Genomic DNA, 13,605 nt, shown 5'->3' with positions numbered 1-13,605 from the left:
GCCCAGCCTGCTACTCCTGTAAAGAGCTGTCATCTTCAAAAGGGAGACAGACCTGTATTTTTTGGGCTGCTGTGACTAGAACTGATCTCTCTGGTCTTAGCTTGTTGAACTCAATAGAAGCTTTATTCAAATAAAGTGGTATCAAAACAAAGCCTTTAAACAAAACAGTAATACTAAAATTAGGAGAGAATGCAATATAATAGCCAGCTGATGGGGGACTGTAGTGTAGGTGATGTTCTTGGAAGCTTCAGTATTTGTATTTCTCTTATACTAAGTTCCTAGCAAGCCCTGTGTCTTTCCAAGCATCTTTAAAGTAAACACAGCAAAGTCAGATGTTTTTGACTGCAGCAGAAAGAGGAACCAAAAGGGGGAACCAAAAACATGAACATGTAACAGGAAGACAGTGTTTGTTTTATATTCATGTCAGTCAGCCCTTTCTGCCAGTTGTAACTTCCAAGTGGTTAACTACAGCACTTCATCTTGTACTTGGGACAGCTGGGATGCCCAGATGGGGTCCCATTCCTGTACCTGTGAAGTGTGACCCTGCAGAACATTCCAGCATCATCTCAATAAAATAGGAAGTCTTGTCTTCTGCTCTTAGCCAAAATAGTGGTAATTCCATGAGAAGTTTATTGTTAATAGTTGACAACATCCTTTGAGTATATATTTTAAAGATTCTTTTAAGTATTTCTCTCATGTGACATTCTTTCCAAATGTGAGATGGGTTTCTGTCCCTTACATGTGTCTTGCAAGGCATCAAACTGAATCTCTTAGCTGTGCATTACAGAATTGCAAGAACCAAGATTATCAGTGGTTGAGGAGGCAATTGCAGAATAACCATCTGTTTCAGGATATTTATTTTTGGTGGTAAAATCATGGTTTGTCTGGTTTTCTGAATGCAAATGATTGATTTACATTCAAAGGTAAGTTTTTTGGCAAATTCTAGATTTAGATGTGCATCTGTTATTTTTTTTCTCTGAGCAGAATGCAGTTGTGATGGGGAATACATGTGGTCCTGGAGGGCGGTGTCTGTGCCGTAGTAACTATGCTGGGCTTAGATGCAACCAGTGTGCTCCAGGATATTACAGCTATCCCAACTGCTTGCATGAGTAAAAGACTCCCCTAGTTTTTCTGGGGTTTTCCTTCTTATATCTGCAACACGGAAGAAAAGAAATCTTCTCAAATATATGTCCATTTAAAAGATTTCCATTTTGATGGCACAGGAACTTTGAGAAAATGTCTGTCAGTTCCATAGGTTAGTGTTCTGTTTTTCCAAGTGACTGCTTTGCATACAAACCCAAATACTATAAATCAGGCTAAATACACATTTAAAAAATAATTGTTAAAGGCTTCTGCTGTCTTGGAGTTTAAGGTATTTGAGTCCCTCCGAGGTAACATATTAAAAAGCCCTTTCAAGTTCACACTGCCACATTGTGCTTCTTCACTACTCCATTCCACAGCTCTGTTTTCAAAAGATGTTTCACTGTGTTTGTTTTATAAAGGTATCAACAGCGAGTGTGACCCTGCAGGTAGCGTTGGTTCTCATTCTGTAAGTATTCTGCCATTGCAGCTAACAGTGCATGTTAATAATTTATGTACCTTTGCTGAACACATCCAACTCCTTTCTCAAGCCCTGAAGCCTGCTCTTAGACTCTAAAAGAATTGCACGAGTTTGTTTGCAGAGTATGGGCAGAAATAAATGTTTTGTTTTGTTCTTTGGTCATACCAGTGCAAACCCTTGTCAAGGGTGGGGGCTTTTTATGTTTTATATGCATACTGTTTATGTCTTTTTGGTGTACTCTTAACACTAACATATACATGAAGCTATAAGCCTATGCGTGTCTCCAAGACCTGGTTCTGGGTTGCAACAGGCCTTTCAACATGAAATTATTCTTGAAAAATCATTACATCTTTGTTGCTGTTCCACTATTACTGTTATTAATATGATGATGGTTATTAGTGGTTGCATATTACCAGAAATCACAGTCATTGTTAAATGTGTAGCAAAGACCACCTAGAGGGTGAGTCTGATGGATAGTAGGGGTACCTATGTAGGCTCCTGTATAGGGTTATGTCTGTCTTCCACCAATAAAGATAAGACTAAATATGAAAATGAATTATTGTTTTTAAGAAAACATGGGGTTTATACTTTGTGCAAAGCAGTTAATACTTCAGAGCAGTTCTAATAAGGCTGTAAAAGAATTGGAAAGCACATCCTTTGGGACCCTTAGAACAAATTAGATTCATGAAAAATATGCAGGGTGGAATAATCCTGTGCTGATAGTATGAGACAAAAATCTAAGATGTCTGAATCAGCCTGAGATCCGTGTATCTGTAAAAGTCAGTAAACTGCATGAGCTCTTAACAATATTAGTTTTTTCTTAGTAGTAAAGAGCAGTAAGTTTTTTATGAAACAGGAGAACCCATATTAGCTCCTTTCTGTTGTTAGGGATATTGTCAATGTCTCCAGAACGTTGAAGGTCCTACCTGCAGTAAATGCAAACCCTTGTACTGGAACCTGGCCAAAGAAAACCCCGAGGGGTGTACAGGTATGGCTTCATGACACGTTTTTCTGGCTTATGAAATGTAGTCATCTGCCTTCTCTGACACTATCTTTGCTGCTCTTTGTGACTTTCACAACTCTGGTTAACAGCATGTCTCTCATGCTGCTTAATTGTAACACCAAATTACCCATGATACCAGCATTTACTTTCACAAAACAGCCCATAATTTCATGTGTGTTTGCACACTTGAATCAGGGTGTGCTCTGAAGTTACAATGATGTTCACTTCAGATGGCCCTATGGCAGATTTACTGGAGAGAGACAGGATTTTTGCCTGTAACCATGAAATCAGAATTTGGCTCATTGAGAAAAAAGGTGCTTTTTCACTTTATATTATTTCCTAACTTGCAGTGTAAAGCCTTCTTGTGGCCTCAGGGTGTGACAAATCTGTTATGGTTTTTATCTGTATAATAATAAATCTGTGATTGTCAATGTTTTCCAACAGGGAGTATATGTTTTTCAGGCAGATAATGATAATGAAGATTAAAAAGGGTAAAGATAAAAAAATCTTTAAAGATTCTCTCCAACTATTTTCTTTGGAACAGATTCCACCACGACAGCCACTCAGATAGGATGAGTAGCTTTAGACCTGATAATGGTGTCATTACATTTTTTACATTAGATCTCTAAATACTAAACAACTCCTCAAATATTAAGTACTGCACTTTTCACATAATTCATCTTCTCTGCCTTCAGTCAAAGAGTCAGTACTGGGTTTCTCCAAATTTCTAGGTCAGCATAGCTCCTCCCTGCAATATTTTCTCCATTTCTATTCATATGGAGAGTTGATTTGGTCCCAGAGTATCACTGCAGAATGGAAGTTGCTGGTCTGGCTGGAAGATGCTGTTTTGTATCAATTGTCTGAATGTTTCTATGAAAGAAAACAATTGTTCAAGTTGTTCAATATTCAAACTCAATTCTGTTCAATTCCAACTCAATACTGGTTTTTGTCAAATACAAGCTAGATCACTTTAAAACACACCAGGAAATCACACATACTTAGAAGTCCTCATTCTTTCTCCTCTTTTTCTTCTCACCTCATACCATTATCTGTCTGCTGTTCTGAACCTTCCAGAGTAAAATCCACCTTGTGGCACTTTGACTCCAAATTGCAGATCCAGGGTTGTGGGGTTTTTCCCTGCAAAGTATCACGAGAAGATGAAATGCAGGTGTCATTTTTTTCTTTCATCTGTACAGCATGCCAGTGTGATGTGAGTGGAACACTAAGTGGAGTTGGAGAATGTCAGCAGGTAAAGTGAAATTAAAAGAAAGATATTCATTAAATTGATTATTGTAAAGATAAATTATTGTAACATTTTCTAAGGTAGAAATCTTAGTACTGTTTATTGCTTTTGAACATAAACCAGCTAGTTCTATACAGCAAATAGTCAATTTTATACATCCTAGGGATATATAAAGCTTTTAAAAATTTTTGTCTTCTTGAGTTTATGTATTTTCTAGTCTGTTTATTGAAGATGATAAATGACAGAAATAATGTCCAGATAATGGGGGTTTTTTGTTGAGATTAGAAAGTTTTTCCTCTTTAGAATTAGTGGGAATTCAGAGTATTGAAAGATTAAAATTCTGGAAAGGTACTGAAACATTTTTGATTAAATTTATTTTTTTCACAGGAAAATGGGCACTGTTACTGCAAATCTAATGTTTGTGGAGATTCCTGTGACACTTGTGAAGCTGGTTATTATGCTCTTGAAAAAAAGAATTACTTTGGCTGCCAAGGTAAAATGAATAAAGGACATCTCTAGTGGAACATTTGCACTTAGCACAGAAGTCTTTAGAATTCCCTAGGCTATACTTTTAGAATGGGGATGTTTGGGTTACCCATGTGCACAGCATTGTGCACTGGTGCTGGTAGTTGCTTGTAATCTGTGTGACTACTCTTTGCCTTTCAGCAGGAGAAGGAACAAGGCAGATGTTACCGCTGTGCTTCCCAGTCATTTTGTGCATGTCTTAGAAAACAGGGTGCTTTTAGACTGTGACATCAATACTTTTTTAGGAGCACTCAGCCTTTCAATCCAGCTTGAAATTTTTAGCCTTGACATACTTGTTCCTTAGTACAGCATATTATATACCTCGTTACTAGAGGTGTCCTTTAGTTGGTGCCACAAGTCCTGTCTCCTGTAGAAAGTCATTCAATATTGTTGTCCAGTGTCAGTTGAAAATATGCATGTTATATGAACACATACATTGTAATTTTGTCAGATAGATTAAATATTGGGGTACCAGACTTTGAAAAATTGACATCTTGCAAGTTTTTAAAGTTAGGTTTTAGATTTTGTTGTTTGTGGGGGTTTTTTTAATAATTATTACTTGTGATGTTGCTACAGAAATTTTGACTTGCTAGGAAAACATCCGAATAGCTGTTCTGCAAAACTGCAGCCCTGCATTTAGCAATGTGGCATGGTCTATTATTTGAGGTTTTTTTAAAAGTGACTTTTGTTACATTCTAAGGAGAAATTAAAAAAACCACAGGCACAAACATGGGAAACTCAAAATAATTGCAGCTTATGCACATGTATTAAGTTGTGTTTGAAAGAGTCTGAAGGGCTCTGGGAGGAGGAAACGAGTCATTAATGGTGCTTAATTAGGTGAAGCCGTGGAGTGTTTTCTGGTAACTTTTGTCACTCTTTTTCTGATTGGCTTTTGCTCTTGGCCTTACAGGCTGCCAGTGCGACGTTGGAGGATCCCTCAGCCCAGCCTGTTCCCAGCCCTTGGGCAGTTGCCAGTGCAGGCCACACATTGTGGGCACGACCTGTCAGGAGTGAGTCCAGCTGGGGCTCCTGGTAGCTCCTGGCAGAGCTTCTGCACAGTTCTTTTGAAACTGTCCACAAGTCCCTTGTTAAACTTTCATGTGACAAATTTCTTTTTGGATTTGTTGATAATTAACTGTTGCAGTGCTAGGTTTGGTTTAGCAAGCTGCAGCTTTCCCTGGGAGCTCAGCGGGGCTGCTTAGGGCAGGGCAGCCATTCCGCCCTCCCGTAGTCCATTTCGGACGGCCCCGCACTCTTGCTCCGGTGGCTGTCAGCTCTACAGCACAGTGACGGCGAAGGAGGCGAGAAAGGACCCTCCATGAGGGTTTCAGAGGATTTTTCCTGGTGATCCCCAGAGGCAGAGAGACCTCCTGATCTGGGTGCAGGGGGGTTTTGTCAGATCGCAGGGGCGGTACCTGGGCGGAGTTGGGGTACAGGAACCAATAGGGAGAGCCCGAGGGAGTGGCCAGGGCTAGGGACAAGGGTAAGCGGGGGGGGGGGAGCAACAGGGGATAGGAAAAGGAATGGGTGAACAGATCACCACAATTAACTTGGTAAATTGCACTGGTTATTGATATTAATTTTCCTGGGCAGTTTCCTTCCTATATTTTAATAAGTTTTTCTGACTTGTTTCCTTAAATAACCAATACCAGTTCTGCAATAGTATTGCATATCTATCAAGAGTTGTATAGGAAAAAGTATGAAAGCTGTAAAAGCTTCTGGAAGGAAGACTCGTTGCATCTCTCTTTCCAGGTGTCTTGAATCTACAAGCTGCTGTCAGAATTCCTCAGTCAGCAGCAGATCACCTCCCTTCCACTGCTTTTTTGCCCTTAGACGTAGATCATAAATGACTGGTAATTCTTTGTTGATTTGTTGTGGATTTTTTTCTCCTTGAAAGGCCTGAAAGAAACTATTTTTTTCCTGATCTGCACCACATGAAGTTTGAGATTGAAGATGGTGCTACTGTCGAAGGAGGGAAAATTCGGTTTGGCTATGATCCTCAGGAATTTCCTAGCTTCAGTTGGAGAGGATATGCCCTGATGTCCTCTATACAAGTAAGCTGGTATTTCACTCAAGACTTTGGGGTGAAAATGAAAACAAAAGTGCATGGCACATATGTCTTTATAGTGCTGCTGTGTGTGTGGAAGGTCATGGAAAAAAGACAGAAAAAAGGACAGGATCTCACTAATCCAAACCCTTTGGCACTATGCTGCTGTTTGGATTAGTGAGTGTTGGTATTACTGTCAGGTCATTTGCACATTGCTTCAGCAAGTGTGTCTTCATCAGAGATTTTCTTTGAGGTTGGTTTTTTTATGAGATAGGTGTAAAGAAAGGAACGTATAGTTTTAAAGTCTTTAATACTAAGTGCAGAAATTCTTGTCATGCCAAGAACAGCAGAAACAGCAGAAGATTAATGCTTGGCTAAATAATTTGAATTGCACGGTTCTGTGGCAGTCTCTGTCCATAAGATTTTCAGGTACAATCACAGTGCTGTCACTGAAGGCATCTTGTATTGGGTAAAGAAGAGAAAGGTGCCGGCTTTTATTGTGTATTATTACAACAAACAGGAAAGTGTGTGGTTCAGTAAAAGAAATTGTGAGCAGGGTTGTATTGGCAACATTTATTTTAGTTTCATGACAGACTATGAATAAACTAAACAATAGCTGAGGGAATAAGTAAATCACAGGTAGAAAGTCACCATAATTTCTCTGAGAAGGGAGCTTCTGGCTTTGGACTGAACTGCTGATCAAGTGAAGCAGGATTTTAAAACATTAGGTTTGAGTAATAAATGGGATTTGTTCACTCATCTTGAAAGTACTGCTTTGGTATAATTGTGTCCAGCCTCCATTTGTCCGGGGACTAATGAATCACTGTAGCATGAGACATAAGCACATAACCATTGCACAATGATTTCCTTTATGTTCTTCATTTTTCAGTCTTTCTTCTTTTGTTGTTTTGGTCTTGGGGTCTTTTTAATCCCAGATAATTTTTTAAATTTTCAGTATTATTCCACATTCATAAATTAAGGCAACTCTTCAGTATCTATGATTTCTTAATGCCTGCTTTCTAATTCAGCTGCTTTTTGCATTTCTTTTCTAGTGGCATTTTGTACAGGCTTTTTATTCTGTTCTCAGATGTGTGAAACAGAGAAAACGTTTGCATTTGGGGAAGTGGACCCCAGTGGTGGGGAGGTTGCTGTGCCACAAGTAGCTTGGAAAGGGACAGCACATGGATTGTGATGGATGAACCGGTGGGAGCTGGGTAGTGAGGGGAGCTTTAGGATTTAGGATGGAAAGAAAGAAACCAAACTCATGAGATTGCACCAATCCCGTCTTTTGCGAATCCACCGCGGACCCTTAACATGTCTCTTAGTTTTTTGAAAACTAAATAATGGGGCTGTGTGAATGCTGAGAATTTTGTGGCTCTGGAGGTGCCAGTTCAGCCCCAGGACAAGGACAGCATTCTTGGTATTGCAGCTCTAAGCAACAGCAGGATCTGGTAGAGGATCAGAACTATGGTAACAATCTGAGGTGTCTGCATGCTGTGGGATCTCAGACTAGGATCAATGATTGTGGCCTTTTCCTTGGAAAGGCAGGATTATCGGCAGCCCTTGATACCATATGCCTCCTTTATGGCATGAGTAGGGAGAATAACAGTAAAATAATGTCTGTGTATCAAGGTGAGGTATCAACACACGTGTTAGTTCAGCCATTCTGTGTCCTTCTGGATCAGCTGGTATTCAACGAGAGTTTTATTTCACAGGAGATTTTGTTCTATGCTCTTTTGTAAGCTGCCCATGCCTTTTGTCTTTGCCAAATGGTTTTTCTTTCTCTGGGTGCTGGTAACAAGTAATGTACTTTCCTTTCCTCCTTTTTCCCTTTCTTTTTATTTTTCCCAGCCAGAGGTGGTTGTGCCTATCACTGTGGCTTCCCCTAAGCTCTTCCACCTAGTCCTCCGCTATGTCAGCCTGGGCTCAAAAAGCTCTAAAGGGAAGATCTCAGTTGCTGAGGGAAAACATTTTGGCACTAATTATACTTGTAAGTGAATTAATTTTCTCACTAGGCTTCCCTGTCTTCCTCTGTCATACACCAGCATTGCCATTCCAGTATATACTTGTCTGCATGAACCTTTTTCTTGTAGGGTTTTAGTCTGGTGCTTGCATGGCTTCTAACTGTTCCTCTATTCAGCACATTATGGCTGTTTTTGTTTATTAACTTCCATTTTTCAGAATGAAGTGAGGATAACTTTGAATGTGGAAAAATCAAACCTCTACTTATTTCGCATTATCCTGAGGTACATTAACCCTGGAGATGAAACATTATCTGGTCGCATATCTGCTTGTCAGTCTCAGCCCGGAGCAGGTAGGTGCAACTCAGCAGTGCAACAGGTCAGGGGAATGTTAGATCAGAGAAGGCTTTCCAAGGTACACCTAAGTCAAGTCTTTAATGTTGCTTAAAAGGCATCACTTTTAACAGTGTCAGTGCTTTTGTGCTTCTCCTCATACATTTTTGCTGTGAAATTGATGTGGCTGTGTTTGCATGAAACCCCTGCTTGCAATAGTAATCAACACTTGTTTTTTTTCAAATGTTTGCCACACTCAGTATTTTCAGTCCTGTACTTGGAAGCTCTGAACTGTGGGTTCTGTGAAGCTTTTAAAGAAGAGGCAACAACACTTAGGTTTACTTGCCTTTAATATTCAAGTTTTAAACGTGGCTTCTGCCTTCATTCCATGATTAACATTTGTTTAATGATGAACCCAGTCTACCAAGTTAGTTCTGATTACAGACCTCGAAAACATGTGATGACTTTCAGGCCCTGATAAAAGATAAGTACTCCATATCCTTTGAATGGTAGGGGCATACCAAGCCTATATGCAGAATTATGTCTCACTATTCCTGCCTTACTGATTGGAGTAAAGTTACAGATCCTTTTAGTAATTCAAGTAAGACCAAACTGAAGACTTCACAGACACCATTCAGCAGGGTGGCAGCAGTTTGTAGTCATCACTGGCTCCTAGTGACTGGGAGACAGGGAACCAGATTTTGTCTGTGTCCAGAGTCTTCAAAGAGGAAACCTTTAATATTCATAACAATTGGTCCTCATGACCTCTATTTGACAAAGCATACCACAGCTGTATTTCTGTAGTACATAGAGTCACAGAATAGTCTGGGTTGGAAGAGACCTTAAAGATCATCCAGTTCCAACCCCTTGCCATGGGCAGGGACACCTTCCACTAGACCAGGTTGCTCAGAGCCGCATCCAACCTGTTTTTGAATGCTGCCAGGGATGGGGCACCCACAGCTGGCCCATCATCTCTGCCTAGAAGTTATCTGTCTGTAGGTAAACATTTTAGATGCTACTGAGACCCTCCAATACCTGGAGTATTTGACTTAAAGTCACACAAGAACAGGTCTTGTGTCAGCTGGACATACTGAGAGTCAGTGCAGAGAGAGGTTGAATGGAAAATTATGGAAGGGGAAACCGAAAAAGTGACCATTTCAGAATATTGCAAAACTCATTACAGGGGTCTGGTCATTACAGGGGCAGAGCTCTGCTTTTCTGTACCAGTTTGCTCAAGAGTAATAAGAATGAAAACAACAACCACTGCCGATCTCTGTATGTGGTCAAGTGCATTTCTAATGCATATTGTCTGAAAAGCATTGATCAGCTCCTGTCAAACAAAGTTTAATGGATCAATTTATCAGTCCAGCTCACTAAGCAAGTAGAGACATTTTACACAGTCACATATGTTTTTTACTTGATTTTTTTTTCTGGCAGGGGCTGCTCAGAGCAAAGAGTTTGTCTTCCCACCCAGCAAGGAGCCCTCTTTTATCACAATCCCAGGAAAAAGCTCCACAGAGCCTTTCTCACTGGTTCCAGGCACGTGGACTGTCAGTATAATGGCAGAGGAAGTCCTCTTGGTAAGAAAACAATTGAGGAAAACAACTGCTAGAAGGTTGTCATGAAATTACTGCTCTGGAGTTACTTGCTGGGAAGAACCCTTCAAGCAAGTAAAATTCAGCACTAGTAAAAAGAGTATAAGCAGCAGAATACAATTATGAAAACCTACACTTCTGCTTTTTTCTTATTTCTTCCCTGACTTTCTCCTGCTCTAATTTTTCTTCTGCTTACAGACTTTAAGTCTATCTGGAATCTGTACCTTCAAATGATGAACTATTATTAACATACAGCACAAAGCATAAATGCCCACAAAAATTAGTAATTTCTTACATATCAGGTGTTGTGTCTAGATCTTAGCTCAGCCCAGGCCTTAGTTTCTTGACAAAAAATCTTCCTAAGAGTATTGTAAGATGGGCTGCATTATGAGTAGGTCAATTTCTGACTGCTTTTATCCTCCCATCTTTTCTCTCCTTTCATTCACTGAAAAACTGAAAAATTTTCTAGCAGCAATTCTAAGAAATGGCTAGAGAAAGAGAAATGGTTTGAGGTGGTCATTTATGGAAAACCTTAAATATGTGTAATCACAAAAACACCATACTGAAATTCTGATGTATTTTGTACAGGGATAAAAAGTAAGCAGTGTCTCTAGTCATTAAGCCTGGGGCTGTGTTAAATTTATGGAATACCATGTGAAGTGTTAGTAAAGAGCCTGCAAATATATTTCTTGATGAAAGTGACAGTATTTTTGTGCTGGGTTTTTTTACTAATACCTTTGAAAAGGTATTAATTATCTTAGCCCATCATGTTCTCACATTAGCAGTTGCTATACATAAGCCCTAACATCATAATTTAAGTAAGCAAGGCAGAACAAAAATATACCAGCTTTTAAAGCACATCTTAATAGGTTAGATGGCTATTTTAATCAAGTCATCTGGGATACATGAATCTCCTGTATGGAGTCACCCAGAGTTGAGTTGTGTGCTTCTGGATTGCACTCCTGGATGAAAACTGCAGGCCTCTGGCTGTGTGTTAGTGAGAAGCAGGGAAGCTCCTTTCTGAGCACATGATGGGAGAGTGGCTTCAGAGTTTCCCTAATCAGAGGGCAGCTGCCTTCATACCATCTTTCTGAAATGATAGAATTAGGGAGACACATTCTGATGTTACTGGCCCAAGTAATAACAGCAAAAAGCCCCACCCACATCTTGTGGATACCCTCTGTACAAATTATTTATGTGATTGGTTTCATTCATTGTTACATTGTGAAAGCCTGGTGATAGATGTTCTTTTTGTCCTTGTTTGAATGCTTTTGCGTTGTTGTGTTCTTTGTTTTTAGGATTATCTGGTGCTGTTACCTAGTGATTACTACGAGGCATCCCTGTTGCAGATCCAAGTTACAGAACCTTGCACACATCCCGGGCCTGCTTCAGCAGAACAGTCAGTAGATGGGCTACAGTGTAAACCAGTGCCTTGGTTTATTTTGTTATCATCTTGCTGCACTTGAAAACAATAATAATCCTGTGTTTTGTTTGTTGTTTTTTTTGTGTAAGCTGCTTGCTCTATCAGCATTTGCCTCTGGGCAGATTTTCCTGTGTCCTTGGCTCCGAGGCAGTGCGTTTCAGACACGGGGGAGAATCCAGAAGAATACCTGTGCGACAGCCAACTCCCAATCAGCCAGCAATGGCCCATATCAGTGGAAGAGAGGTCAGGTTCCTGCCTGCTAATTGCAGTCCCGTCTGTGCTGTTGACTATAAACCTACCAGACTAAAATGATTGCAGATTTACAGCTCAGGATTTTCAAATCCTAGCACATCCCTAAAACAGACTCTACACCAAGGTCTGCATTTTACACAAAACTGTGTAGAAGTATCAGTGTAGGCAGATTTATAACTGTGACTGGAGTGGACATTCCACTCTGGCAAAAGCATTTCATTAAATAAAAATCCTTCTGCTTTAGGCATACTGGCTGGTTCAGAAGAAGTGACATAATGATTTGTCGGCAGAAATGGTGTACATACATCATTCTAAATTAATCTGTTTTTTTCTTAAATAGCTACACTTAGGTAAAATGTTTGCTTTACTGAAAAACAAGCAGAAGCAATTATGCCACTGCTGTAGGTCCTTTGAAAGCAAAACATATTATATGAAATGAAAAGATCTACTAAAAGTGTGTTTGGCAAAAATACGGTATTTTATCAACTATGTGACAGAGATGTAAAATGATTATGCCCTTTATTACTGTGTTTGGATATCTATTTTAAAAATATCAAGTATAGCAGGAGTACTCACATGCCACAGGCTCTGGTGCTTCATCATTGATGCATGTGCAAAACTTTACTGGTATGAATAATTGCAGTGAAGTCAAGAGGGCTGTTGACAGAATTATTTACATGTTTAAGTGTTTGTAGCCTAAGGAAATACTGAGAAAAAAACAGTTTAAGTTTGAAAATACTTGTGTAGTCAACTGGAGCAAAACCTTTGTAACCACAACACTTAACTACTTAGAAATATTTTGCATCAAATATTGTATTAACTACTTCGTGCAAGTAACCTGAAAGAAAACCTTGATGCTTCAAAGTGTTATTGTTTGCTGGAGAAGATGCTTTTGCTCTTTGTAGGGAATCAAAATGCAGCATTGCTATAGTAGGAATTTTGTTCCTGGAAATATTTTTTCAGTGGAGAAGTAAACTCAGTTTTTACATGTTATTAAGGATAGCTTAGAGATGATGGTGACAATTTTTTATCATCATTACCTTTCTTCCCTTTCTGCTGGGGAGAAGAGAAATGATAATATATTCATTTCCTAGGGTTATTTTAGAGCTTTCCTAGTACTGTTATAATAGCAGCTGTTTCTTGAACTTGTTTGACTTGATTAGAGGACAAAGTGATATTTATAAGCGTTGCTTGCATTCTGCTAGGTGTCTTCTGTTGAGACACTATGGGACTGGCCCTGGACTAATGCTGACCAGTCAAAAGAGCAGGAAATGGGAGCAGGAAATGGGAGCTTCCTGCAAGAAAAGGGAGTGAAAAATTTAACTACTTTTTTATTTTTTGATTTATTTTGACCCAGGTCAATTTGGAGATGACCGTAAATGTTCCTCAAGTCGGTCGCTATGTTCTGGTTTTTGAATACGCCAACAAAGAGGATCAGATATACACTGCAGAGGTAACAATACATAGCCCTGGACCTGTCACTGAAGGCAGAGTGAGAATATACAGTTGTAAATACAGGTAAGAATTTCTGAAGTAACCACTAAATGATTAAATAAGTATTTGCAATATAATTATACCTTTTATAAATTAGGATCCATTTTACCATGTAGATTGTTCAGATTCTAGGGTGATTTAAAAGCAAGTGCAGGCTTCTGTGGATTT

General features: G+C 39.4%; 1 protein-coding gene across 3 annotated transcripts in view; it reads left to right on the top strand.

Moving 5' to 3' along the window:
- Positions 1 to 13,605, top strand: part of LAMA3 (laminin subunit alpha 3) — a 111,354-nt gene that overhangs the window by 39,311 nt on the left and 58,438 nt on the right. For 2 of the 3 annotated variants that reach the window (XM_042029749.1, XM_042029739.1), the window contains exons 15-25: positions 1,503 to 1,549; positions 2,450 to 2,549; positions 3,761 to 3,813; positions 4,195 to 4,300; positions 5,243 to 5,342; positions 6,230 to 6,386; positions 8,231 to 8,369; positions 10,111 to 10,253; positions 11,567 to 11,667; positions 11,781 to 11,934; positions 13,301 to 13,461. In XM_042029749.1, the coding sequence (XP_041885683.1) occupies positions 1,503 to 1,549; positions 2,450 to 2,549; positions 3,761 to 3,813; positions 4,195 to 4,300; positions 5,243 to 5,342; positions 6,230 to 6,386; positions 8,231 to 8,369; positions 10,111 to 10,253; positions 11,567 to 11,667; positions 11,781 to 11,934; positions 13,301 to 13,461 (1,261 nt within the window). Of the gene's footprint in view, positions 1 to 1,502; positions 1,550 to 2,449; positions 2,550 to 3,760; positions 3,814 to 4,194; positions 4,301 to 5,242; positions 5,343 to 6,229; positions 6,387 to 8,230; positions 8,370 to 8,560; positions 8,694 to 10,110; positions 10,254 to 11,566; positions 11,668 to 11,780; positions 11,935 to 13,300; positions 13,462 to 13,605 lie in introns of all 3 variants that reach the window. The other variant, XM_042029760.1, reaches the window with a different exon arrangement.

This window comes from Corvus kubaryi, unplaced genomic scaffold (genome assembly GCF_017639235.1).
Source record: "Corvus kubaryi isolate FWS band 111438036 unplaced genomic scaffold, C.kubaryi_AGA036_p1.0 132, whole genome shotgun sequence".
Classification (NCBI taxonomy): domain Eukaryota; kingdom Metazoa; phylum Chordata; class Aves; order Passeriformes; family Corvidae; genus Corvus; species Corvus kubaryi.
Note: the sequence above shows the minus strand (reverse complement) of the source record. Positions and strands in the feature narration are given on the sequence as shown.